The sequence below is a fragment of the Perca fluviatilis genome, chromosome 3 (assembly GCF_010015445.1).
Source record: "Perca fluviatilis chromosome 3, GENO_Pfluv_1.0, whole genome shotgun sequence".
NCBI lineage: Eukaryota > Metazoa > Chordata > Actinopteri > Perciformes > Percidae > Perca > Perca fluviatilis.
The window spans coordinates 37065002-37090455 of NC_053114.1; the positions used below are offsets into that span (position 1 = coordinate 37065002).

Below are 25454 nucleotides of genomic sequence, written 5' to 3' on the forward strand. Positions count from 1 at the left end.
CGCTGCTCAGAGGCAATCAGTATGAAACTTGGGTTACCTCCCACGCCAAAAGACAGGCACGTTAGGAATTCGATTGTGTATTAGGAATACCCCTATCGCTGCCCCTGATCAAGGCACAAGCATCGGAACAGGAGCTGGTCCACGGGCACTGAGCTATGTGTGTGTGCTGGATGATTCTAGTTAAGATAGGTCAAATAGTTAGTTATTTCCCCATAGAGGTAAGTAAAATATAGGGCTGCACGATATGACCTCAAATCAAAATCACGATTAATTGCACATTTTACCTCGATAACGATAAATGAACGATAATAATAATTTTTTGTTATTCGAAGGACACTGTGTTTTTTTTTCTTCAAGTTTTAAAAAACATCTTTTGCATGGTAAAAATGTAAATAGGCTATACAATATATTTCTTAACTGCTAATTAACTTGTTAGTCCTAACTTTGAACCAGCAAGTTGCTTTTTAAGCTCCTCTTTTTTTCTGCTTGTGGAGAGCAACGTAACACATGAAACTAGGGCTGTGCTCGATTGAAGAAATTCTTAGTCGACTAACACTCATTCAATTGTATCGACTAATCGATTAGTTGATTTAATCGACAGATCTGTAAATTGAGTTTCTCCGCAAAGAGTCATGCAAAAAGCACCACTTTAATTCTTGTGTTTACCAGAGATGTGCTCGTACGTTTCTTGGAAATAAGTCATTCAGCATGAAAAATGCATAAAACATGACTAATCGACTAAAGAAATCTAAGTTGACTAAGACCAAAACGACCGATTAGTCGACTAATCGACTCAGAGGGAGCAGCCCTACATGAAACTATATCGATGAGGACCGGCGAGTTAAATCGGCCGTCCGAGAGTATACCAGGCAGACACACAGCTGACAACCTGCAGGTTGAGGCGCTGGAGACAGGCTCAGACTAGAGTCCGGATCGGGCCAAATTTTTTTGTCCGAGCCCGGCCCGCATCCGACAGAGCTGTGACCGAACCCAGCCCAAGCCCGACAGGCATTAAGAAATTTGTGTCCGAGCCCGACACAGTTAAAATCACATTTTTTTATTAAGCAACTATAGGAAGGCATTCGGAAATGTCAACAGATGAGCTCATCAGCACACACGGGGCAACAAGCGCACGTTAATAAGCTGTTAAAATGTTCAATGTGTTATCTCCTGATTGCTTCTCTTCCGACCGTGATCAGAAAACCAGGGGAGACTCGTTACCTCCAGGGCCGACGTTATAAAATGATTAACGTGGGGGTTAAAATCCCGTTTCTGGTGAGCAAATCAATGATCTGTGTACAAAACATAAACTTATTCCACCAACTCTGCTCCGGTCGCAGCCTTATAACATCGATGTAACCGAGCCTGACCCAAACCCGGCCATAATTTCTAAATATCTGTCCGAACCCGGCCCGGCGAGTACCGTGCTCTCTCATCTCTGTTTTCACACATTTCCTTTTGTATGCATCCTGTCCCAGAAATGCTTGTTACTAACCTAGCTCTGGGTCTGGGTCCTGAGTCCTTATCTTTCTTCTCTGCAAAGCTCTGCGATTCCCTGCAATGCCCGGCCGCGTCCTGCTGCGTACTGCTGCGTCCGCCGCATCCACCCATGCTCTGCAGCGCCACGTTACATCCCGCAACGCCCTGCTGTGATGTTCATACCCACAGAGTAGTCAGGATCCAGTATTGGAGACTGCACTACTCAGTAGGACATGATGTGCCCTGCTATGACATGAACTTCCACGACTACCTTCGAAGTCACTGTTCCATTATCTTTAATGGGACTATTATTGCCACTGTTCATCACACCCCCAACCGGCTCCGTCAGACACCGCCTACCAAGAGTCTGAGTCTGCCGAGGTTTCTTCCTAAAAAGGGAGTTTTTCCTCGCCACTGTCGCAACAGCTAGTGCTTGCTCTTGAGGGAGTGTGGTCTAGACCTACTCTATCTGTAAAGTGTCTCAAGATAACTCTGTTATGATTTGATACTATAAATAAAATTGAATTGAAATTGAATTGAATGCCTCACGCTACAGAGACCGTGTAGGTTACAGTGTGTGTAGTTACAGCTACGTTAGTTACGTAATTTACGTAAGAAATCCCCGAGATCGCGTCTTGTTTCTTTTCATCACAGTTGCCCGTTCAGAAGTCAGAGACGATGTAAGTTTGTACTCTTTCTATTTAGCTACTGTTGCAGCAAATGAAGCTATTCCTGAGTTGTTTCAGTCTGCAGTGAGTACAGAATGTTAACCGTTTGACCCTGTGATGTGAAGCTGCTAGTTTATCTGTATCTTGCTAGCCTGCTAACTTTCCTGTACATCACACGTTACTAGATAGTGTGTGATATGTTTTTTGGGCCTTTAATCATTACTGTGCTGGAGAGGATGTTCATTTTACTTGCACAGTGTGATAATTGTAAATTTTATTTCAGTATTTGTTATTTTTAATATATTTCATATTTGTTCATTCTTTTGGCTATAGCCTTAGGCTAAACATTTGAAATAATATAAAAAATATGATATTCAAACTTTTGACTGCTTTCTTTAATAATTAAATAACAATACTTGTACTTTTACTTTCAGTACTTTTGTAGTACATTTAAAAATAAACTACTTGCAATACTTAAGTACAAAAAATGTTGAATACTTTAGTACTTCTACTCAAGTGTGGTGCTTAAAGAGCACTTCAACTTCTACTCAAGTCACTTTTTTGATAGAGCACTTGTACTTTTACTCAAGTATGGGTCTCTAGTACTTTATACACGTCTGCATGTGTCCGACAATGCACAAAACATCAACTCCAGTACAGTTTTTTTTTATCGTTTATCCAGCTGGTCTGGAACCATACTCAACCCACACACACCCTTTCCCCTCCCCATATGCATGAGTGCCCTGGTCTATGAGTAGTAATGTTTACATGTTACGGTCTTTTCTTTTTTTCTTAATGTTGTTAAAGTGCCTTGTGATGTGATTTCTGCTGCAACCTAATTTCCCCACGGGGACAATAAACAAACAAACAAACAACACGGAGTCCGGAAAGTGTGTGAGAGCCTTCCGGACGGGTGAACTGAGACTCCGTTTCCTGCTTTTCGGTCAACGGTTAATGATCGGTTAATTTTTGTTTTATTGTGCTTTCTTTTGGAAGGATGGCTGCCAAAAATCACCACTTACTAGCTAATTAGCCTGAGTTAAACGCTAGCTATCAGTTAACAGAATGCAGGGCTTGACATTAACTTTTTGAGGCACTTGTCCTTCGGACAAGTACATTTACATTTCACTTGTCCATGCACAAAAGTCACTTGTCCGGGTAAAGAGTCATCATTTTATAAAAAAAAATTGTTTTGCTAATGCAGAATTCGAACAAACCGTTGAAAGCATCCAAACACTATCAGCATTAATACAATTCAGTTGAAACAGTAGAAACAAACGTGCCCCAACAATAGATTTCCCATTCAACAAGAAAAAAGGATCTCCAGACTCCAGAATACAAAGTAATATGTTGCACGCCGGTGTGCAGAAGTCAATATATTGAGATTCTAAGTCAGTATTTTAAAGTTTGTCATTACTTTCAGATTCCCAGTCAATATTCTAAGTTACTAAGTCAATATAATGAGATACTAAGTCAATACTTTGAGATGTTGAGTCAATTTATTAAGATTGTAAGTCAATATTTTAAATGTTCTCATTGGTTTGAGATTCTTAGTCAATATTCTGAGTTACTAAATCTGTATATAGAGATACTAAGTCAATATTTTGGGATAAGTCAATATATTGAGATACTAAGTCAATATTTTAAGATAAGTCAATATATTGAGATAGTCAATATATTGAGATTCTAAAGCAATATTTTACATTTTCTCATTACTTTGAGATTCTTAGTTTATATTCTGAGATACTAAGTCAATATTTTTACCAGACGTAGTGGTGACTTAAACTTGAACTTATACTATATCTAAAATAATTTTGTAGACATAACAATGGATTTTGCCACTTAATGTTGGTGTTAACTATTTTTTTTTATACAATTTCACTAATTTCTACCCAGCAGAGGCTGATTTAGAGATCCTTTAAAAGCTGTAGCTACTTTACAGTTGATTATTACCTGATATTTAATCAGCATGTTATTTATTTATTTGTTTCAAAAGGAGCACAAAAAACGACATTATAGAACGGCAAAAACGACCACTGGATTGAAAAGGAAGTATATTTTACAACAGCTTTGAATGCAGCACAAGTATGGTGAGGCCAATTTCAAGTGAACGCAACATCTGTGTTTTTCCCGACAACAGCAGCCTACAACGTCATAGTTCCTCTCCAGTGAAATACAGACAGACACACTTTTACACCGTTTAGCTGTCAGCATTTTAACCGTGTTTACTCCAATGGTTTACTCTAGCTGCTAGTTATCCGTAGGTTAACGTTACTTGCTGCCAAGTGTAATGTTAACTAGCGTGACATACGGCGATGTTTAGGTTCCCTCGTCCGTTTTCGAGCATCAGAGAGAAGAAAGCCGTGGCATTTCTGTGGCACCGAAATTTGCGTTGCCAATTCGGTCCGGTAAATAACGGTCATTAAGGCACCGGTGCCGGATTAGCATCGCGGTCTCTCGTTTTCTTCAACCCGATATGGCGAGGAGGTAACGTTAAGGCGGAGTTAGCAAGCTAACATTAGCTAACTAACACCGGCAGGTTCGCCGTGTTTTCATGCTGCATCGCTTACAGAGAACGAGCTTAACAGCGGGCTGGGTCTAACGTTAGCGGCCCACTGACCACTACCGCTGGGTCCGCTGCCCCGGATTGCGGGGGGAAAAATGTATCGTTTCAAATCGGTAACATAGACGCAATGAGTGGCACATAACGTGAACTTACATGGCATTTTATTTTGGGACAAGTAAATTTCTCTTCCACTTGCCCTACAAAAAATCCACTTGTCCCGGACAAGCGGACAAGCCTTAATGTCGAGCCCTGCAGAAGGTAGTGTCTGGTGTCTGGTGTGTGCGCCAGTGGTTGTGTGCGCACGTGTCGGCCCGCCCCCGCATTTGGCGACTGGCGAGTGTTCATTTCTGACCCTGCACACGCGGTAGAATGTTTTTAAAAGGAGAAAGTAGGTCTATCAAGAGAAATAAATTATCGAAATTAAATTAAAAACCTAACTGCCTTACAACAAAGTTGAAAGAATGACTCCCTGGTGTAAATGTGGTGCATTTACACCAGGTGCATGAATAGCTGTGCTTAGAAAAATAACATGTGTAACAGGGGAAAGAAATGCTGACTGTATTGTGCTATAAGCGTTGCATGGAACGGCACATTCTCCTAAGCCTTCAATTACAGCTGTGCAGCAGCAGAGAGGTCTGACGGTGGGAGTGACGCAGAAGGAGCACAGAAGGATCTCATTACCTCAAATGCCTCCTGGGAGCTATGGATGACTGGAGTGGATGGAGCCAAAGGATTTAAATAATAGCATCCTTGTGTCACTTTACTGAGTGTCTTCATTAGCACTCTTACTATTTGTGTTCCTGTACTGCCTTTTCATACAACTGACCAACCAACTTGGCTTAACTAAGTTGAGCCTCTTTACTCCACCTCATGGCAGTCAACGGCACCCTACTCTTCGTGACTCTAAATGGAGGCCTTGTCTGTGGCAGCCATACAGTATGGGGCACGGCTAGAGTTGCACGTTTTGTCAAAGCCGCCACCCCCCCCCTTTGTTTTGCCACTGCAAGCCAAGGAATGTGCAGGAAAGCATCACTGTTGGAGATGCACACAGTTAGGAATGTCTGCAAGCAGCAGCACCCTTCCTGGGGTTTCTGCGGCTGAGTGGGAAGAAGAGTTTTTGGCTACGTTGGGTAAAGGCGAGGTTACTCCCACTTGATTTCTCAAAGAAACTGGCTTGAGATGACTGGAGTTTCACTGCAGCCCCTCCCAAATATGTGCTCTCGCTTTGTGCTGCATATAGACAAAAACATCCAGGTGTGAAGAAGTCATCCTATGTGCTGAGAGTATGACTACAACCAGAACTAAAGAGCACGACTTTGTCGGTATATCCAACAGGGGCAATGTATAGTTTTTTTCACTTGACACTTTTTTTCACTAGCAAATGCTAGTTTTCATAGCTTGTGAACGGAGAGATAACACTCCCTAAAACAATGCTCACTGAAACTAAACTTTGACAGGGCATCGCATTACATTGCAGTTCTTTTTAGGTGTCAAGATGCAGATTCTTAGTACTGTACTTTTGTTATTGTCAACAAATCCCATGAAAATGCTAAAACCAACAATGTGTTAGCTCTCATTTGTTCCTACTGAAGACATCAATGTTAAATAACATAAAAAAAGGCTAAATAATTTCCTAAAAACAGCCTGGCACTGTAGTACAGCAGCAGTTAGTTTGTTGGGGACTATTTTAGTGGCAGAGTTTTGGAACGCGAGTACAGTGAGTAAAACTACCTTTGCAGTGCCTGAACAGTGTATCGACTCAAAATAAACTACAGTGCGCATGCATGTTCATTGTAATGAAGGAAAATGTCACCCAGTGCAAGCATGTGGCTCATTGATATGTTAACTAGTTTTTGGACAACATTGGAGGTCTATGACAGAGAGGAATAAGCTACAGGCGGCTATGGATTAGGCCTGCACGATTCGGGGAAAATTATGAATCACGATTTTTTAGCTTAGAATTGATATCACCATTCTCTGCCACGATTTTTTTCTCACAAAGTGTAATGTTTATTGCACATATGAACCATGACAAAACAAATTGCCAGTACCAAACAGATTTTTTTTGGTACCTATAGCACATTGCGCATCACCACAAGCCTGTAAACAGAGGCTTCAATGAATAAAGAAAGAGTACTTACTGGCCATTTAAGTACATTAGGCAACCAAAATAGCGATATATAACTCATTGAACTAAATATGGCCCTGATCCAGGCTCTATCTGAACTCCTTGAACATGTCTTTACATAATTAAAACATGTCAATGTCAAATGCTTTCAATAAATTAATTCAAGGAGAAAAAAATCAAAGTCATTTAAAATTCAATTGTGAACAGGGGTGAATCGAGATCGCGATTTAATAACGATTTATCGTGCAGGCCTACTATGGATACAGACAATACTTAGGCTAATACTTTTCATTTGGATTGTTGATAAGAAAAATATAGAACATCACCCTTCACTCATCCATGTAAAGTACAACCACCCCCAATAGAACTATGTTAATCAAATTCAACAACACAGAAATCCAAGGAAAAAGCATAACTGTAAGCTTTTGGACAGATTGGTTTTCAAGCGATTGCTGTCTACCTGCCTTTTACCAAAGACTTGAAACTGCTTAAGGACGCAACTTTGGGTATCCGACACAGTCAGCTTGGGAGATACTGGGTTTTCCCAATTCACTTAAAACCGCCAACATCATTGTTCATAACCTTCCAAATCATCACTGCCTACCTTGTATTGAGACACACACACACACACACTTTCTTGCATCACATAGGCTTCATCTAAAAGAGGAACACCGAGAGCTTTTTGTTCAATAGGCTATACTGTCAGCACAGCAGAGCTGTTAGAAATGATTGAACTAAATTACATTTGCTACACTGTGCAGAGTAGCTGATTTTTACTTTCGATGTGTTCGGGATAAATGTCCCCTAAAAAACCATATACTGTAAAATGTAGCATGTCTAAGCGCAGAGGTGTATGTGTCTGACTGTCAATTAATATATGGCAGATTGCACCATGTTTCAAGACAGAAAGTTTCAGAATAGTATAAGTGAATGCAATTTTATACCTCCCACTCATTTTGCACTCTTCACCTTCACGTCTACTTTCCTTTCTGTTTCTGTCGTCATTAATCCACATCGGGAATGGATTTCTACAGAGCCCTAACAAACAAGCTCACAAGTTTTCAATGCTTCGAGAGCTCGCTTTTGTGAAGGCCAACCGTACCCTGTGACATACAGTCGACCGCACACCATCTCACTTCCTTAGCGACTGACTCATTTCCCTAACAACTCAGCAAGGACAGCTTCATAAAAAGGGAACCTGCAGCCACTGCACAATTAGTCACAGATGGATGCTGTTATGAAAGCATCCACTGACTTTAAGCTATGTCAGGGCAAACAGTGATCTACTGTAGATAGGATAGATAAGCACAGATGCAGATTAAGAACCAAATATTTATAACTGAATTATGGGCACATGGTTTACGCCCTTATGAAGGAGTATGTGTCCCCTTAAAAGCTGTAAAACTCCTGAGCAAAATTGTTATTGTATAATGCTTGCATTAACTGGGAGACAGGATAACATCACAGGATTGGCTAGGTAACCATCATTTATTAATGAAATAGCATCCTTTTAACTATGCGACATCTGAGCCTAAAGCTTTGGGTCTCTCCACTGGACCACTGCATCCAAATGGTGATAGCAGTAGCCCCTGTGACAGCCTCACAAAGGATGCAATTAGTGTGTGTGTGTGTGTGTGTGTGTGTGTGTGTGTGTGTGTGTGTGTGTGTGTGTGTGGTTTGGAACGGAAACCAGATCTTTTAAAGGCAGCCGTTGCCATAGCAAGGTCAAAAGGGTGCCTCAGCAAAATTCAGAAGTGATTCATTTTGTTATCATTTTATTAAATACAATGATTACCATTAAACATACAAATGCAATTCTACTTGTGAATGTCACTCACACCAATGTTATTTCCCTGTAATAATGTGGGGAGGTCTACACTTCAATGCCAAGTCTACAAAAACAAGAGGACTATACAGGGGTCCAGACCGCACCCAACCATTCAATTAAAATGTGACTGTGAACTCAAATAAAACAGCATATTGTAGTTTCTGTATTTAATATCCCCAAAGCATTATCAGTAAAACAGTTCAAATGGGGGAAATGTGAAAAATTGCATTGCTGGTCGATTTAAGGTGTGCGCCCCTACATTTTCTGCCTGTGCCCCGAAATTGTTTTAGTTGGGGGCTACAGTGCTCCTAGTAAAGAAAGTTAGTCTGGTGCCCTGCTATAACGCGGAACTGAAGTATCTGGGGTTAATGACATGACATTGTTTGAGCTACTATCACCCCTACCACAGTACCAAATTCTCATCAATCAGGATGATACTGTGCTAGAATCATGTTTTTTTTTTCTCTATACTGTGGATGCAGTATAAATGGTGCAACAGGTTAACCAGTGATCCATAAATGGTATATAGGCTAGGTGATCTCAGTAAATCATTGGTAAATCCAGTAGCCCATGGATGAATGGCACAATCACCAGGCCGGTTCGTAATTTGGTCCTAAACAACTAAGTCTCTTGCCGTGCCTTGAATTTGTCTGACGATTTTGACGTTGACCCTTACCAAAACAAGTTCCTGAATCTCGCCGTTTCTCCAGTTTGGTCTGGCTCCCCGGATGTACATTGTTGGGATAAAGCCTGACATCCTATCCCAACAACGTACAGGCAGAGTTGTGGCCTTCTCTACGATTGCTCAACGACAGAGTCCTAAAATGGGATAAGACTGCCACACCATTACATAAACCCAGCTGCAATTAGGCAGAGCAGCACTGCAGCACTAGCAGACTGAGGTTGACGAAACCCAGTAAAGTTCAGCAAAGAAAGGATCACATTTCGATCAGCTTTATTTTAGCTAACACTAGGGCTGCTCGATTATGTAAAAAAATATAATCGCGATTATTTTGGTCAGTATTGAAATCACGATAATTTAACAAGATTACTCGTCGACTTCTGGAAACATGTTGCAATTATTGAACTTAAAAAGCTGTGGAAAAAGTTAGATAAATCAACAGTAAAAAAAACAATCAAAAAAACACATACAACTGTGAAATTTGCCTTAATACTTTTCCTATTTAAACTTTATTTTTTCATTCAGAGCACAAGAGAAAATGAGAGTTGACTTGCAAAACGTAATGAGCTAAATAATTGTTTTTCTCGATTATTCTGTTTTTGTGATCATTGGGAGCCAAAATCATAATCACGATTAAATTTCGATTAATTGCACAGCCCTAGCTAACACCGATCCATTAAAATACGCCAGAATTGCTCCCGATTTCGATCCTTACGATCGGCTCAGGACATTGCACTTAGGGTTGGGCATCGAGAACCGATTCCTAATCGAAATCGTTTCAAAAATTACGATTCCATTGGAATATTTTCTTTATTGGAATCGTTTGGAGGATTTAGTTTCAAATCTGATCATAGGTTCCAAATTTAATATGCGCAAGTTTTGGTTTCCGTAGCAGCCAGGCGCTTGTTGTGTTGCAGCCGTGCAGCACAGTAAGCGGAGCTCTAGTGTGGCTTTATTTCGCATTGTAAAAGCTGTAAAACTGCAACCCACCTATGAATCAAAATAAAATCAAAATAAAATCTTATTTGTGAAATAAGCATGTAACCCGTTTCAACTCCACCACTCAAAGAATCGGAATCGAGAAACAATAAGAACCGGAATCGAAAGGAAGAATCGGAATTGGAATCAGAATCGTTAAAATCCAAACGATGCCCATCCCTAATTGCACTGCCATCCAGCCTCAATCTAGTTGCATATTCCCCTTTTATCTTAGGGTCTCCACTATATTCATTTGATAGGTCATCTATTAGAGAGCCAATCGGGGCTTTTCACTCATTAACCAGCCGAGCACAATGAGTGGCTTGTTGAAGCAGCAAAGTGCCGCAGGCCTCCCTGTGACACTCAAACACAACACATTTCTGAAAGAGTGAATGCACATACTCGTAACAATACCGGTCACAAAACAGCATCCACCAAGTGCTGACCTCTGTGTAGCAACTAAATAATTACTTAGTAGTATTAATATATCTTCAAAAATTGACACTCACCAAAAATCCATCATAAAATCTTAAGCCTGAGAGCGGTTTACCTGCTGTACTGCAAATTCCTCTTTTCATTTAGTTTCCTCAGTTACTAATGTCTTTCACAGGTAAGCTGTTTTTTTCAGTTCCAAAGTGAGTTCTGCAAACTCTGTCTCAATGGCACTTCTCCAGATGGGATGCTCTCATAAGCATTACATAATGTCCTTGAACCACAGCAAGCACAAAAAACACTGAAATTGAAATGGGGAAAAAAAAAAAAAGAGCGCGAGCAAGACACCCACACATCTGCAACATCCACACTTAAAACGGACATTCACAAGAGACATGCATCGGCTGATACTTGCTGCAGGGTTTTAACAAAGACACCGCATTCAATCTAAAAGTAAGCAAGGTTATCGCATATGTATCCATGTGGCTCAAAGCATTGTGCGGCCAACACTTTATCTCAACCCAGTGCATTATGGGCATATTATGCAAGATTTAGGGGTCTGAACGTATGATTGATTGTATCTTTGGTTATAAATAAAGGGTTCAATCTGATTGTGTGCTTAGATTGAAATACATGTTCTCACAAAACTGGTAAAGATAGATTGCAATTAGTATTTTCACAAAGGGGGCTGTGGGCGGTAAAGATGCCCAGGAAATGGAACAATTTAACAGACAATAGGGTGAAGAGGCATTTCTCTAATGGCACTCCAAAGCATCCCATCTCAGTGGCACTGATCCTCTTCACACAGCAGAAGTAAAAGAGGGCATGGCCTTTTATGGCCCCTCAAGAGCTTTCCCGAGCAAGATACATTAGCAGTCTTGAACAAGTGTGACTGAAAATTAGAGGTCAGATGGTGTCAATAGAATATAGGATGTAAATACAATACATACATAATGAATATCCAAGGTGATATGCAATGTGCTATAGGTGCCAAAAAAAATTATGTTTGGTACTGCCAATTTGTTTTGTTTTGTCATGGTTCATATGTGCAATAAACATTACACTTCCTGAGAATATCGGGATATCAATTCTAAGCTAAAAAAAAAATCGTGATTCATATTTTTCCCCGAATCGTGCAGGCCTAGTATCATGTGTCTAAGAAAGCTATTGATCCACTACAGCTCACAGAACACAACAGCATGTATTTTGACAAAAACCAAACAGCGCCAAAAATCTTTACATTAGTTACCTGTCTGTCACAGAATGAATTTAAATCACTCAATGGCTTTGCCCCCCATCATATATGTACCTGCAAAGCGCAGTCGTGTGCGTCACGCACAATGCAGCAAGCGGAAACAGAGGCATTTTTATGATGGCAGGTGTGAACACCCAAGGGCATGCATGGAAACACATGGGATAGAAAAGAAAGAAAAAAAAAAGTCTTTTAGGAAGTGGTACCAAACATGGCTCTCCTAATTCCTTTTAACAGTTAAAACAGTGAGATTCAGTCTCCCGCAGATTGAATGACGTCAATGACAGGAACCTTTGAACTTTGAGTGGCTTTAGAGAACCCGCTCCTACTAACGTCCTGCTGGTATTCCTTATTTTTCTACAGTGGGGGGGAAGCTTCCTACGATTTCACAGCACAATGAGGGAAATCCTGGGAGTGAGTGATGGAGAGAGGCATCACCCAAGTAAAGGTCATCTCCACCCTACAACCTAGCCTCACACGCTGAGACCAGTAGGTAATGACATGAGGTTAGGCTCACTTTAAATAGATCAAACAGGCTTAAGCAGCGTAAAAACAATCCAGACTTTTTGGTGGAAATGAATCACTGACCAATGATCTGATGACCAATGTTTTTGCTCTGTTTTCATTCCTGTATTTACATTCTTGCCACGTTAAAACCTTTGACGCAGCATGCGTTGTCAAAAGTGCATTATAAATAGGCTACGTTGTGTCCGAAATCATTTTGAGGGGATGTTTAAAGCTAAAAGTGGACCCGTGTCCACGGCATAGCAAAATTACTTTGTACAAGCGACATAATTCTTTTCTGTTAAGTTTGATGTCTTATGTCTTTTAATTTGCATTGAAAAAGCAGCACAAGAAAAGAGAAAGAGCATTTCTAACATGCATGGCAAAGGCTGTGCTGGGGAAGGATTAGTGCTGATCTCTGGCTGGAGGCACCAGAGTCTGAGTTAATGAGTCCGATTAGTCCCCCGTGAGCATTCAGGGATTAGCACACTGTCCACCAAAAGGAACCTCTCTCATTTCAAGCCTGAGGAGGAGAGAGAGAGAGAGCAGAGAGCCTGCTCGAAAGTGGATGAGAGAAAGGAAGAGTGAAAGCTGAGAGACAAAGAGAGAGAGACGACGGGAGAGAGCGGAGAAATGGGTGAAATAATCAGCTTTATGAGAGGCTAGAGGCATTTGGAAAACATCATAATGTCTAATGACAACAGAAAATGCCCATTATGGGAGCAATTCTGCCTCTCTTCAGAGTGTGCTTAGAGAAGACAGAGCTGGATGGCATTTCTCTACTGAGACAGAGTTTTCAGCAGTAGAGAGTTTTAGTTTGTTTATTCTGGCACACATCCTTCGCCAAACCCTCTGAAGTATAGGTTTGTGATCATCTGTCACAAAAGTGGTTTTTAGAAAATAATGCTGTTTGGGAGGTGGGTGGGGAACAGAACAGAACAGAGCAGATAGTAGGGCTGCACAATGTATCGTTTTTTTATCGTCATTGCGATATCAACTGTCGTAATATACATATCGCGAAAGACACTCTGATTTTTTTGTGTTAGTTGAAAGAAAATATCAGTAGAAAACTACACTTTAAAATGGAACGGGCACTTTTTTTAGTGGTGCCTTTTGTTTAATAAACGAATGTTGGAAATGATTTCCTTTTCATTTATTTTAAATTCAACAAGCAAATTGGAAAGCAGAATACTGAAAGCAGCAGTAAGGCAGAACTGAGTTCACTCTAATATTTGTTTATTTATCGCAGGTAATATCGTTATCGCCATACTCAGAAACGTTATCGCATATCGCAAACTGTCCTCATATCGTGCAGCCCTAGCAGATAGTTAGCTGCAGAGCACAAAAGCAGTACAAGAAGAGAGTGTGCGCGTGTGTGTGTGCCTGACAGACTGTGTCAACCCTACTTCTAAAAAAAAATAAAATAAAAATAAAAACCTGCAAGAAGTCACATACACATTTCCTGTGGAGGTTCCCCATATTTCCTGTCAAGGCCACTGTCATTGTTGAGCACAGACCAAAACTATGTACTGCATGCATGTGTTTGCAGATTTGTGTATGCAAGTTCTTAGGTAAGCCACACAACACAGCAGCATGCTCTTTAGCACCAGTGATGATGTATAGATATAACTAATATGACCACTAATTGGTTTGTTTTGTATAACTGTAACAAAACTAGGGAGGAGTCAAACTAAACAAATGCTCACTTTTTTGGGGGGGTTCAATAAAGAAAGGCTCCTGCCAGCCAGGAACCATGTCCAAAGCCTGGTCATATAATGATGCACCAAAGGATATAGACTGATGATAATGATGCCTAAATCAATGCATTTTAGTCCACGAAAGCCTAAATGATCCAATTAATTTTGTCCCAGGGGACTCCAAATGCATCACTGTTTTTTTACCATGGATGTAACATAACAGCGCAGGCAGTATGTAATCTGAAAAATTAAGGATTCTCTAAAAATAGATGCTCCATTTTGGACAACGCTTACTGACAGACCCTTGAAAGTTTTAAAACCTCACTTTGAGAACCGCTGCTCTATGCTTTCTACAATGTCAGCTGAGGCTGCATGACAGAGGAAAAAGAAAAGACAAAACAACTCTACCACTGGTTATTAAGAGACTGGTCACAAAACAAACGATGAGGATAGCAGACTCCTGCGTCACTCTAAACAGTACAGATCTGTTCCGTTTTGGTTTTTTCGTGTGTGCGCGCACGCGTGTGTGTCTATGCTGCACAACACTCAACAGACGGTCCCTGTCCAGATCCATCAAACTGGTAAATTAATCTAATAATATGCACAATCACAACAAGCTTCCCATCCTTTCAGAATGAGATACATCGCAGCATCACAATGGATAATTGCACACCGATGGCAAATGCCAATGTATATGTCACAATCTAGATGACAGCCTTTCTATGAAAGGGCCTAGGCCTTCCAGCCATGCATGGCCAAGAATGTAACCCCAGCCTACTGTAGGGCCGCTCTGCAGCACTTATTATAACCAAACAAATGAGCTCCATACCTCAAAGTCAGTGCCCTGTTTGCTCTCTCACTTGATGTTTAACCCTATGCATTTGTTTTCTTTTTTTCCCCTCAGAGAAATTTGTGACAAGGCAGTTCTATTATAATCATTATTTAAGTACATTTGACTTTAATATTTGCTGCTGGCTAGATAATGAAAGTGATGAAGCTCTGTCCTCGTCACAGAAAATCTGCTACTGGTGACCACATAAGCTATCTCCATTTACTAGGGCAGAACTGACAAAGGGATTAGTGATGTAATCATCCAAATGACTGACACACACACACACACACACACACACACACACACACACACACACACACACACACAGCTAAATGTATCTATGTGCACTGCATTAAAGCGGCAGGAAACCTTGAGCATCTAAGCCCAGGGTTTACACATTCTTCATTCTTCTAGTCTTTGCAAATATGAAAAGGTTACAGTGCAAACAACAACAGCTATTCAGGTAGAGTAACCAGCTTTAATCAGCAAATCTACATTTTCTAGTCAAGAAACAGTGCCATATGATGTTTAAAAACATTTGTACTGTACAGCGACACAATCTCTTGTTGCCACTAAGAGAAACCTAAAGACTTCCTTTCATCCCATGTTTAAACTACATGATGAGATCAGGAAAAGGCCACTTTACAACTTGTTCAGGAAATGTTACAGCCAAAGGAATTCAATGGAAGAATTATGGCTGGTGTTTAAACGGGAAGTGAAATACCCACATTAATTGAACTAGCGATATTATTTACATATTATCCCCCCAGAGTATTTGTAATACATTAGAGATGAAACGATTAGTCAAGTAATCAATCAGTAGATTATTGAAATTAATCAGCCACTATGTTCATAATCCAGGCTATTAAAGAAGACATAATCATGGAAAAACTAACTTTTTTCAGTGCTTGTGCACATACATTTGGGTATGTGGAGTGCCTTCCAACTCCCAAATGGGTAATAAGACCACCCAGTCAGTTTCTTGTGGGATGCCTAGATCAGAAAACACGGGATTCAACGAGCCATTCTGATTTTGCTACGCTTTCTATGTCACATGCAGGCTCATAGAATATGCAGCCCCACCCAACTACCTTTACAAAAGGTGCACCATAATAATCATGCAAGCCAACAGAGCAGACTTGGCTTTCGGGGGGGGCGCTTAAAGAGACAGGCACTAAAACGGAGCGTTTCAAACAGAGGGGTGAGTGCAGGTACATTCAGACAGACAGTATGAGAAAAAGGGTTTTTTTAACATTAAAGCATGTAAACAAGGCCATCATGTAAATGTACCTTTGAACTAGACATAAAACTATGGCTCTCAACATCCACTGTGATGTCCTGGAATAAATAAAGAGTAAATCAACCAATTCGGGACTGTTTCTTCAATAGACAGTAGTTCCAAAGAAATCTGATGACAGTGAGGTCTCTGGATTATACAGGGTAAATATTTAGTGATGTGAGCTCATAACAAAATCCAATTCAACCGTTTTATTGGGGGAATGGCACACTAAGGTCATACTGTGTATGACTGCTTTAACTCCAGTTGTTTAACATTAAAGCTGTATGTGAAGAAATGAGTGAAGGGAAAGAGCAGTGACGTACCAGCTGCAGTAAAGCTGTCCTTAATAGTCCTATTCTGTGTCATTTCCATTGTTCAAAATGTTTTCTTGTTTTATGTGGTAGTTTTTACAAGAGACTAACTTCCCTTGTGACTGAAATGAGAGGGTACAGACCATAGACTGTAAAAACTAGTTAGCTACAGACACAGACTGGGGCGCTAGTCCTGCTGAGCATAATGTTCCAGGAAGAGATATGAAGAGATAAACTCTTTCAAGATATTGGGTGCTTTGCATACTTGTAAAAAAAAAAAAAAAAATACATTTCCTGTCCTGATGGTATTTTGGGGCCAGGCTTAGTTGGAAGAACACCAAGTTACTGACAAAAGACAACACAAATTGACTAGTAGACGTGTATAGATTTCACTGCTGTGCCCGGGGAAAAAAAGATCAGAATTTTCAAGAAAATCTCTGAAAACCCATGTGGATGATACACTAAACACCAGCATTGTTTCTCACACTCACACATATATATATGTGTGTGTGTGTGTGTGTGTGTATATATATATATATATATATTCTACAATCTATCTTTTAATAATCAGACATTTGTGATAAATTAATGATATAGCCTAACGTTACACAGGTTACTGAAAAACCAGGACAGGATCATTAAAAGAAGGGAAACAACAAATGTACCGACTGATTTCATCTCATTTTGGATACCAGCCTATGGTGTTCCACTGACTGCTCATGGCTTAGCCACTTATCTAGAGACAATATCAACGAACAACTCCTCGTCAAATGTACGGATAGATAACACTAGGCTACGTCAGAAGAAGCCAAACATGTGCAGCTGACAAGACCGAGAGTGAAGGAGAAAGCGGGCTCTGATGAGAGATGGATTAAGAGGTGTTGTCACATAGACAACGAGCGATGTAATGGTCAGAATAGGTTATGGATTTAAAAGTTACCATCCCTTAAATCATCTAAGTTTGGTTTAAATTGCAGGCTAGTCATTGCATTGTGTTTGGTTCAAGGAACATATAAAGATTTTCTTCAATTCACATGCTTGATTCTGTAGTGCACTTGGAAGCGAACCTCGTTTTCAAGCGGACTAGAGTTTGGTTATTTGGTCGGCACCAGAGTTTGAATAAGCTTTCACACCACTCCAAACGAACCGGACTGTCGGAGGAAACGCTCCAGGGTTCGGTTAAAACGGACCAAACTGCCCCAGGTGTGAAAGCAACCAAGTTAGCTAAATAACGACAGCTCTGTTCAAGTGAGCCAAAGGAAGAAGCTTCGTTGGCTAGCTCAAGTAACCCGAAATGCACCAAACTCCAAATCAAGGATGAAAAGAGCAGCCAGGTGAAAACGCGGCACGAAAACCCAGAACAAAAAAAAAAATGTCGACATTTTGTAACTCCAAACTCTGAAAAACATGCACACCTTAGCATAACCTTCGACCCAAGTTGAAATCTCTTGACAGAGGTGACAACTTTTGGGCTAAGAAATCCGTCTTTCAACTGTTTTTTTTTTTTAGCGAAGCAACAATTAATCTTTCCCTTAAGCGGAGTGGCAACTGCCAACACGGGTTTTAAAGGTTGCAAGCTTTCACTAGGAGCCATTGTTTTCTATTAAACGAAGAAGCTGTAGTGGCTTACCTGACAGATTTGTCCCGCGGGAACATCTACACGGATAGATGACTGGTAGGTAAAGGCTACGGGGAGCGCGTGTCTACGGTCCCCGCCGCGCGCTGCTCCAAGTGACAATGCCCCTCCTCCTCCTCCATCTCTATCTCTCACGCGCCTTCCCTCACACACAGTTTTTTTTTCTGTATCGCTACTTTTCATATCAGATCACATCGCATTTTGTGGATTTTACATTGAACCACTAGCACTCGAGCAGAAAGACTAAAGTCAGAACACGACTCGAAGGCAAAGCAAGAACTTGTCTCAACACGCGGTTTAGTTGTACTGGTTTTTTATTGCAGGATTGTAATAGCTGCAGAGAGAAACAACGTTTCAGAGGAGTACAGTTGGGTTTGAAGCCTTCCCGCAGTGAAGACAGATGGGTCAGTGGACATTCAGATGGCACGGCTAACTTCATTCACCTTCCTCCTTGTCCGTCTACCACAAAACCAGCGCTTAGGCTAAATACTGCATTTAAACCGCAACTGTAGCACGGAGGGATTGGGGGAGGGGGGGGCAAGTAACCGTACTTTCAACGTTTCAACACCTAATATAATTGGCTGTAAGTTAGTGCATGTACTTATCAAATGTGCTTCACTGTTCACAGCGGTGAGCATGCCATTCTGTGGCTGCAGCTGCCACTGTGGAGTAATAATATATCATGAAAGGTGGTTGTTATTGCTGGCTGCTTGTTTCGTTTTACTGTGGGTGATTGTTGTCACATTTTGGGAGAGCGACAATAAGAGGATCGTGGTGTGTGCTTTGGTTTGTTACTCCCTCTAGCAAGCACTCAGCTCAACAGGTTTTCTATGTGCAGCTGCTCATTCAGTTGAAATATCAGAATATTGGTCAGCCAATCGCAAAAATAACGCAGAGACGAACCATCCAAATGCAGTATACAAGCCCCACACTCTGTGGATTCAGACTAAGAGCAACGCCTCCATCTACAGGTTGGTGGTTGTACTGCAATGACAACGGGGGTTGACATAATAAACAAGTATTTGTTGCTATGATAGTTTATAAAATAAAAAAAAGTAGCTCCCTTTTAAAGTAAGTAGACCAGCCACATATCATTCTCACTGTAGGCCTAGTAAAATGGTCTCTCAAAGTAACTTGGTCACTCAACTGACACTGAAAAAAAAATAATAATAAAAGGTGGTAATTTTACTGTACTTGAATAAAACTGTTCCAACCCCATCCTCCCCACAACTTATCCTACTTCAAATATAGGACTCAAAGATATGGGCTCTAATGTTAATAATACATTTATCCATCTATGTTCATATAATTAATAAAAAAATAAATACATTTAACAAATACAAATGATTTTGCCGTGGGTAAATTACTAAAGAAACATATTATCACCCACAGTTGTATTGTTAACACATTTTTTTTTTTCAAGTGTAGGATTTCTCGATAAAACCACCCCTTATTCATTTAAACCTGTTGTCTTATAGCCTCTACACTGATGTGGCTGTGCTATTGAGCTCTATAGCTCTATAGGGTTGTATGTGAGCATTGGCTCACTAAAGGCTAAATGTTAACACTGTAGCACACTCACAGAGAGCAACCAGAAGTAAAAGTAGATGCTGATGATTTATGTTGGCAATGGGACCCAAACCAGCTCTTGGCTTTGGCCAAAAATCTGAGGGCACAAGATGTGCACGTTTACATGTCTTCGATCGGTATATTTTGTAAAAAAAGTAATATGAAACATTTTGTTCTTGTATTTTCGGGGGTTTTTTTTAACCTTTTTTTGTTTTTTTTGCTTATGCCTTTTTGTACAAATCTTTGTATAACCTGTTTAGACATAACAAAACAGATTAATCCAACAGAAAAATCAACCAACAAAAAAATTCTCATGCATAAGTTATGTCCCACTCTTACTGATTGCATTTGTAAGTTACCATCTTAATAAAATCTGTGTAAATGTTTGTCTGTTTTTCAACATGACATTTGTGTACATTTTTCAGCCATTAGCTTTTTTTCTTCCTTTTTTTAAATGTTTTTTTTTTTTTTTTTTTTTGATAAAAATGTTCATCTTATTTTCCAGCCAGCAGTTCCAGGTATTGCTCCAGAGTAGATTCCAGACACCCGACATGTCTATTCCTGTACAGCAGGAGGCGCAAGAGGCATGTTGTTGTAGGTGCTGGCTGTGGGAAGCAAAACGCTCCGTAAAAGAAGCTACTGGGAAGCAAATGAGCATATATCCTTTGTGATTTCAGTTCAGGTCCAATAAATTAAACCCCATTTCCTATAACAATTCTTTTTTTTTTTGTTCTTTTTTTTTCCTGCTAGAAATTGTTGCTTTGTCACCCTGAAAGGCTCGACAGAGAGACAGGTCCTGTAGATGCTTTTGCACTTCTAAAAACCTCCCGAGGCCGGAGTCTGGCAGCAGAAGTGGGACAGGACAGTCAGTCAGTTGCAGACAAGGACAGGGAGGGGGGGGCAGTTGAGGTCACCCCTATCTGCAGAGGTCTTCTTGTGTGGAGTCTCGCACATTTTTCCTCTTCTTGCTGTTGCCCTGGTGGTGTGGCTTGTTGCTCTGATGACTTTTGGTGCTGCTGGAGGAGCTCGGCTGCCCTTGGTGGCCGCCCTTATGAGAACAAGACAGCTTGGCCTGGGGAAAGAACAGGCAAAAGAAGAAAAAAAATAAACAGTTACTGCAGGACTTCCCTTGGGTATTCATTACAATATACTGTATGCTGGTAACGGTGGAGAAATATAATAAAATTGGGTTGCACTTTACTTGAAGGTATCTACATAAGAGGGACATGACACTGTCATGAACGGGTCATAAACATTATAAACAAGTCATAAACGTTTATGACATAACTCTTCTTTTAGTAAGTGTCATTCGGTTTTTGTCATGACAAGTTATGGTTAGGGTTCATGTGTCATAACTGTGTCATGACAGTGTCATGTCACTCTTATGTAGATACCTTCAAGTAAAGTGTTACCTAAAATTGTTTAATTTTATTGTTCTTTATCAAGCCTACTTCACAAGAAAATGCCCCAAAATGTGTTAGGCTTTCAGAAATGAACCATTTGTACACACTGACTTTTATAAATCGCGCGTTTAGTGATACACATGTAACAGTACAGGTTTTCTGTCGGTTCCTTTTTTTAATATTGTGATGCATAATGTGTTGCATTGTGTACGTATAAAGTAAAGCTTGATCTTACCTTTCCTCCCTTGTTGCTTCCAGATGGAGTGCTGTTAGTGTGGCCCTGTGTTCGGTTATTATTGACGACAGCGGACTTCTTTTCTCTGTGGGCGCTGGAGCCCCGGCCAGACTGCTGCTTGGCTGTCTTGCACGGCGTGCCATCAGAGTCCTGGCGAAAACCAACAAAAAGAGTAAATAGTATGTCAATAACATTTAGTCACCTTAAGTTTTACTCATGAAGTTTTAAGTGCTACAGATAAAAGGCAATAGCACAATATGTGTGTGTGTGTGTGTGTGTGTGTGTGTGTGTGTGTGTGTGTGTGTGTGTGTGTGTGTGTGTGTGTGTGTGTGACTGACCGCATCGCTGGAGCTGGAGGTTGAGGACGTGGAAGAAGGCGACAGTGGAGAGGAGGAGGGAGAGGAGCGCAGCGAAGGGGACGGAGAGGAGGAATTGGAGGAGGTTTTGCTGCGGGGAGCCGACGGTAGAACTACTACATCATCATCATCGTCTGGAACGTTGTTGTTGCACTCATCAAGCTGCTGGGACTCAAACAGTGTGACGTCATTTCCTATGGAAACGGAGAAGGGGAAAATGTAGACCCAAAAGTCAACTCGGTCCAAAGTTAAGCTTATAGAGCCCTGTAGGTACAGCCTTAATCTCTACACCTCACTTAAACCTCTTCTACATTTGGGACAAATGTTTGTTTCCATAGGACTGCAAGAAATATTTTATGAATTACAACAACAACAACAACAAAATGTCAAAGACATTGAACGTACTGTTGAGTGGCGGATCATTCTGAGACGGGCTCCCCCAGTTCTTTCGGATCCATTCCCTGTACTCATCCACTTCCTGTGTTACCCGGATTATTCGGCCAAGAATGCTGTGATGGGATACAGAAGGAGGTAGTCTTGTTATACCAGTCTTAATACAGCAGTCTGAAAGCAAATGTAACTGGTAATGACCCGGAATTTTCTGTATGATCAAATAATGCCAACCATGAGAAACAACAGTTTAAATACCCTCATCTTATGATTGACAACATAAGCAACAGTGACATTATAGGACTATTGCAACAATAAACCGACTGGCTGGGGGATGCTGCGATCGATCAACCACTAATCCAAATCTTACCTCTCGGTCTCGTTATTGGGATAGTACTTGGCGATGGGCGACACAGCGTGGCTGAGCACCACGTAGGCGTAGTCAAACGCCTGCTTCACCTGCATGGCACCGTATGAACTCCGACCTACATCGTTATCTGTTGCAGACAAGACAGATGGTCACTTTGTGTTAATACGATCACCTGACGACGTGCCAATACATGCCGTTCCCATGCCAAACCCTTTATCCTTTGTGTTCACTGTTCCTACCTGGCTGCAGCGGGTCCTCAATGTAGAGCATGGAGGGCCTGTAGCCATCCATCATGTTCCTCTGAACCTCATCTTTGGCAACGTAGCAACCTCCATCTTTTATCCTGATACCCGTTTTCAGATAGTTGAAGTGGCGACCGTAGAGCTCAAAGAATTCAATGAGCAGAACACCGATGTTGATGTTGGGACTGCACACATCGTCCCTGTAGTGAAGCTGGAAAGTACACAGTACGAGTGGATGTCAGAATTATCGCATATGGTTAAGTGAGTGGGAATTCACAGAGGTCAGGAAATGTCACGGTTCAGACTTTTAGATGCCGAAATAGCACGATAGTCTCTACATCGCTTACTCCGACTACTGCATATAGTGCTGTCTCTAACTGTTCTTAGTTCAGAATTTTTTTATATTTTTTCTAAATATTCAGGAATATATTCCAGGTGTTCAGGAATCACCAATGTTGCAAATACTGTCATAAAAAAGCAATTGAAAAGGACATGAATACAACTAAAAGAGTTGTAAAAGAGTTCTCTGCTAGGGCCCAATGTCTGTTATAGTTAACCCTTGTGTTGTCCTTCGGGTCCCAGTGACCCGAAGGACAACACAAGGATTATGTACTTCCGTTTACTTTGTTGAGAATTGCTCTCTAAAACCGGTTTCTTTTAAAGTAAGTAAGTAAAGTTTATTTCTAGAACACATTTAAACACAGTTTAAGCTGACCAAAATGCTGTACAAACAAGAACTAAGGTGCTGTATTAACCCTTGTTTAGAGAGCAATTCTCAACAAAGTAAATGGAAGTACATAATCCTTGTGTTGTCCTTCGGGTCACTGGGACCCGAAGGACAACACAAGGGTTAACAAACGGCATTAAAAAAATAAAATCAAGATCAAGACAAATAATGAGTTGTTGATGACCAAGTTTATCTGACCTGCAGGAAGCTGACAGCCATGAGGAAGAGACTGTAGGAGCCAATTCCACCAGTAAAAACCTCATTGAGGTCCCTCTGCAGTAGGAACTGCTTTAGCACCAGGAATAGGTAAGGCAGTACAGGGTATTTCTACAGGACAAAAGACAGACACAGTAAGAACATACAGTAGTGAGGAATACATCTGGACTATACATCTGCCCATACTATGTATTTTTTGCATTCTGCACTCAACCCATTCAGCCTCCTTTTTCTTAGGATAAACCGCTAATTTGTATACATTTGTTTCTGTATTTGTTTATTTCTTATTTACATTTAATATGTTTCATTGTGTCATGTCTGCACTATTCACCAAGCCAAATTCCACATAGGTGTAACTTACTGTAGCTATAAACCCTTTTCTGATTCTCAAGTGGAAGCCTACAGCACCCTCTAGAGCATTGTTTCTCAAAAGGGGGTACGCGTTAGCCTGACGTGGTCATACTCAGATTCTAGTCAGAATGTGACCTTCCCGACCTCGAATTTTGTGGGCGGGGCTAAGTTCGGCTGGCATCCAGGCTAGGTACGCGTACCCCTAGGGGTACTTTGGAGTACGTGAGATTTTTGCAAAATGATGATTTAAAAATATGTCATGCATTATTCTGAAATTATACTACAATAATGAATGATCTTAGTGATGGATTCTAAACATTTGAAACGTAGCATTTAAATGTTTTTCAGTTACAAGGTTGTTGTTTAGTAAATCTATCACTGCCAGCGCTGTATTGTACCTGTATTGTTTTGCGCCGGTCAGGGGGTACTTGGCTTAAATAAACAATTCAAAGGGGGTACATTATTGAAAAAAACTTTGAGAACCACTGCTCTAGAGGATAAACAGGATAATTTTAAGTCTAAAAAGTGTAGGTAGTAATATAACGAAGGCCCAATTGAACAGTCGCATTCTGATATTGCCAGTTGAAGATGGTTATGAAATAATTACTCTGGATATGTCACAAAAGACATTAAATCTCCATTAAGCAACGTTTTTGAATCAAATGACTTTTCTGTGATTTTAAATGTTTGTTAAAAAGTGCTGTTAAAAGCTATATGTGCTATTAAGAACCCCATACATTCTAAAATAGCAACTGTATTGTTTTTTTTTAGGTTGTGAGAAGGGTACCACATTGATTTCAATATTTCAGGCTTCTTTACAACATTAAAGATCTAAGAGCAATTTGTGGGATAGCAAAAGGCCGTTGTTTAAGGCAATACTTCCACGGAGTTGCGGAAAATGTTTCCACCTCTGTGCTACAGGACAAGTAGTCAAAGCCAAGCCGTTATAACGCTCAAACAATGTTGAACACTTCAAGTAGCAACAACACTGGCTACAGGTGTTAATCATGAAGATTATGTATTCCAAAAATACAATGTCAACGTAAGAATACGGGAAAGACATTTTGTGAACGTTTCCAAAAAAGTTGCACAAGTGTTGCAAACTGTACCTCTTTGAATTCCTTAATGAGCCGGGCGGCTTTTACGCCACTCTTCACGTTGAAGCTGATGTCCACTTTGACCTCAGTGAAGGAGTCCGTCAGTTTGATGATGGGAACCTGGAACACACATTTTACAGGTGCTGTTATTACTGAGGCAGTCGGACCAAAAACTAACAATCACAACAATCAAACGCTTGGCTCGAGTGCTGAAAGACACTTACAG

The 25454-nt window shown here is 40.6% G+C and overlaps 2 protein-coding genes across 3 annotated transcripts in view; both read right to left on the reverse strand.

Annotated features, from left to right (window-relative positions):
* The window catches only part of adcy7 (adenylate cyclase 7), a 71728-nt gene extending 53277 nt beyond the window's left edge, over nucleotides 1–18451 (reverse strand). For both annotated transcript variants that reach the window (XM_039795527.1, XM_039795525.1), the window contains exon 1: nucleotides 18267–18451. The gene's annotated coding sequence lies outside the window, so the exon portion shown is untranslated. The remainder of the gene's footprint in view (nucleotides 1–18266) is intronic.
* Nucleotides 18452–18568: 117 nt separating this feature from the next.
* Nucleotides 18569–25454, reverse strand: part of tent4b (terminal nucleotidyltransferase 4B) — a 33177-nt gene continuing 26291 nt past the window's right edge. The window contains exons 5-12 of the mRNA XM_039795530.1: nucleotides 25241–25348; nucleotides 23763–23891; nucleotides 22835–23048; nucleotides 22596–22722; nucleotides 22241–22344; nucleotides 21818–22029; nucleotides 21480–21629; nucleotides 18569–20913 (exon numbers count right to left, since the gene is read on the reverse strand). Of these exons, the coding sequence (XP_039651464.1) occupies nucleotides 20758–20913; nucleotides 21480–21629; nucleotides 21818–22029; nucleotides 22241–22344; nucleotides 22596–22722; nucleotides 22835–23048; nucleotides 23763–23891; nucleotides 25241–25348 (1200 nt within the window). The 3' untranslated portion in view covers nucleotides 18569–20757. The remainder of the gene's footprint in view (nucleotides 20914–21479; nucleotides 21630–21817; nucleotides 22030–22240; nucleotides 22345–22595; nucleotides 22723–22834; nucleotides 23049–23762; nucleotides 23892–25240; nucleotides 25349–25454) is intronic.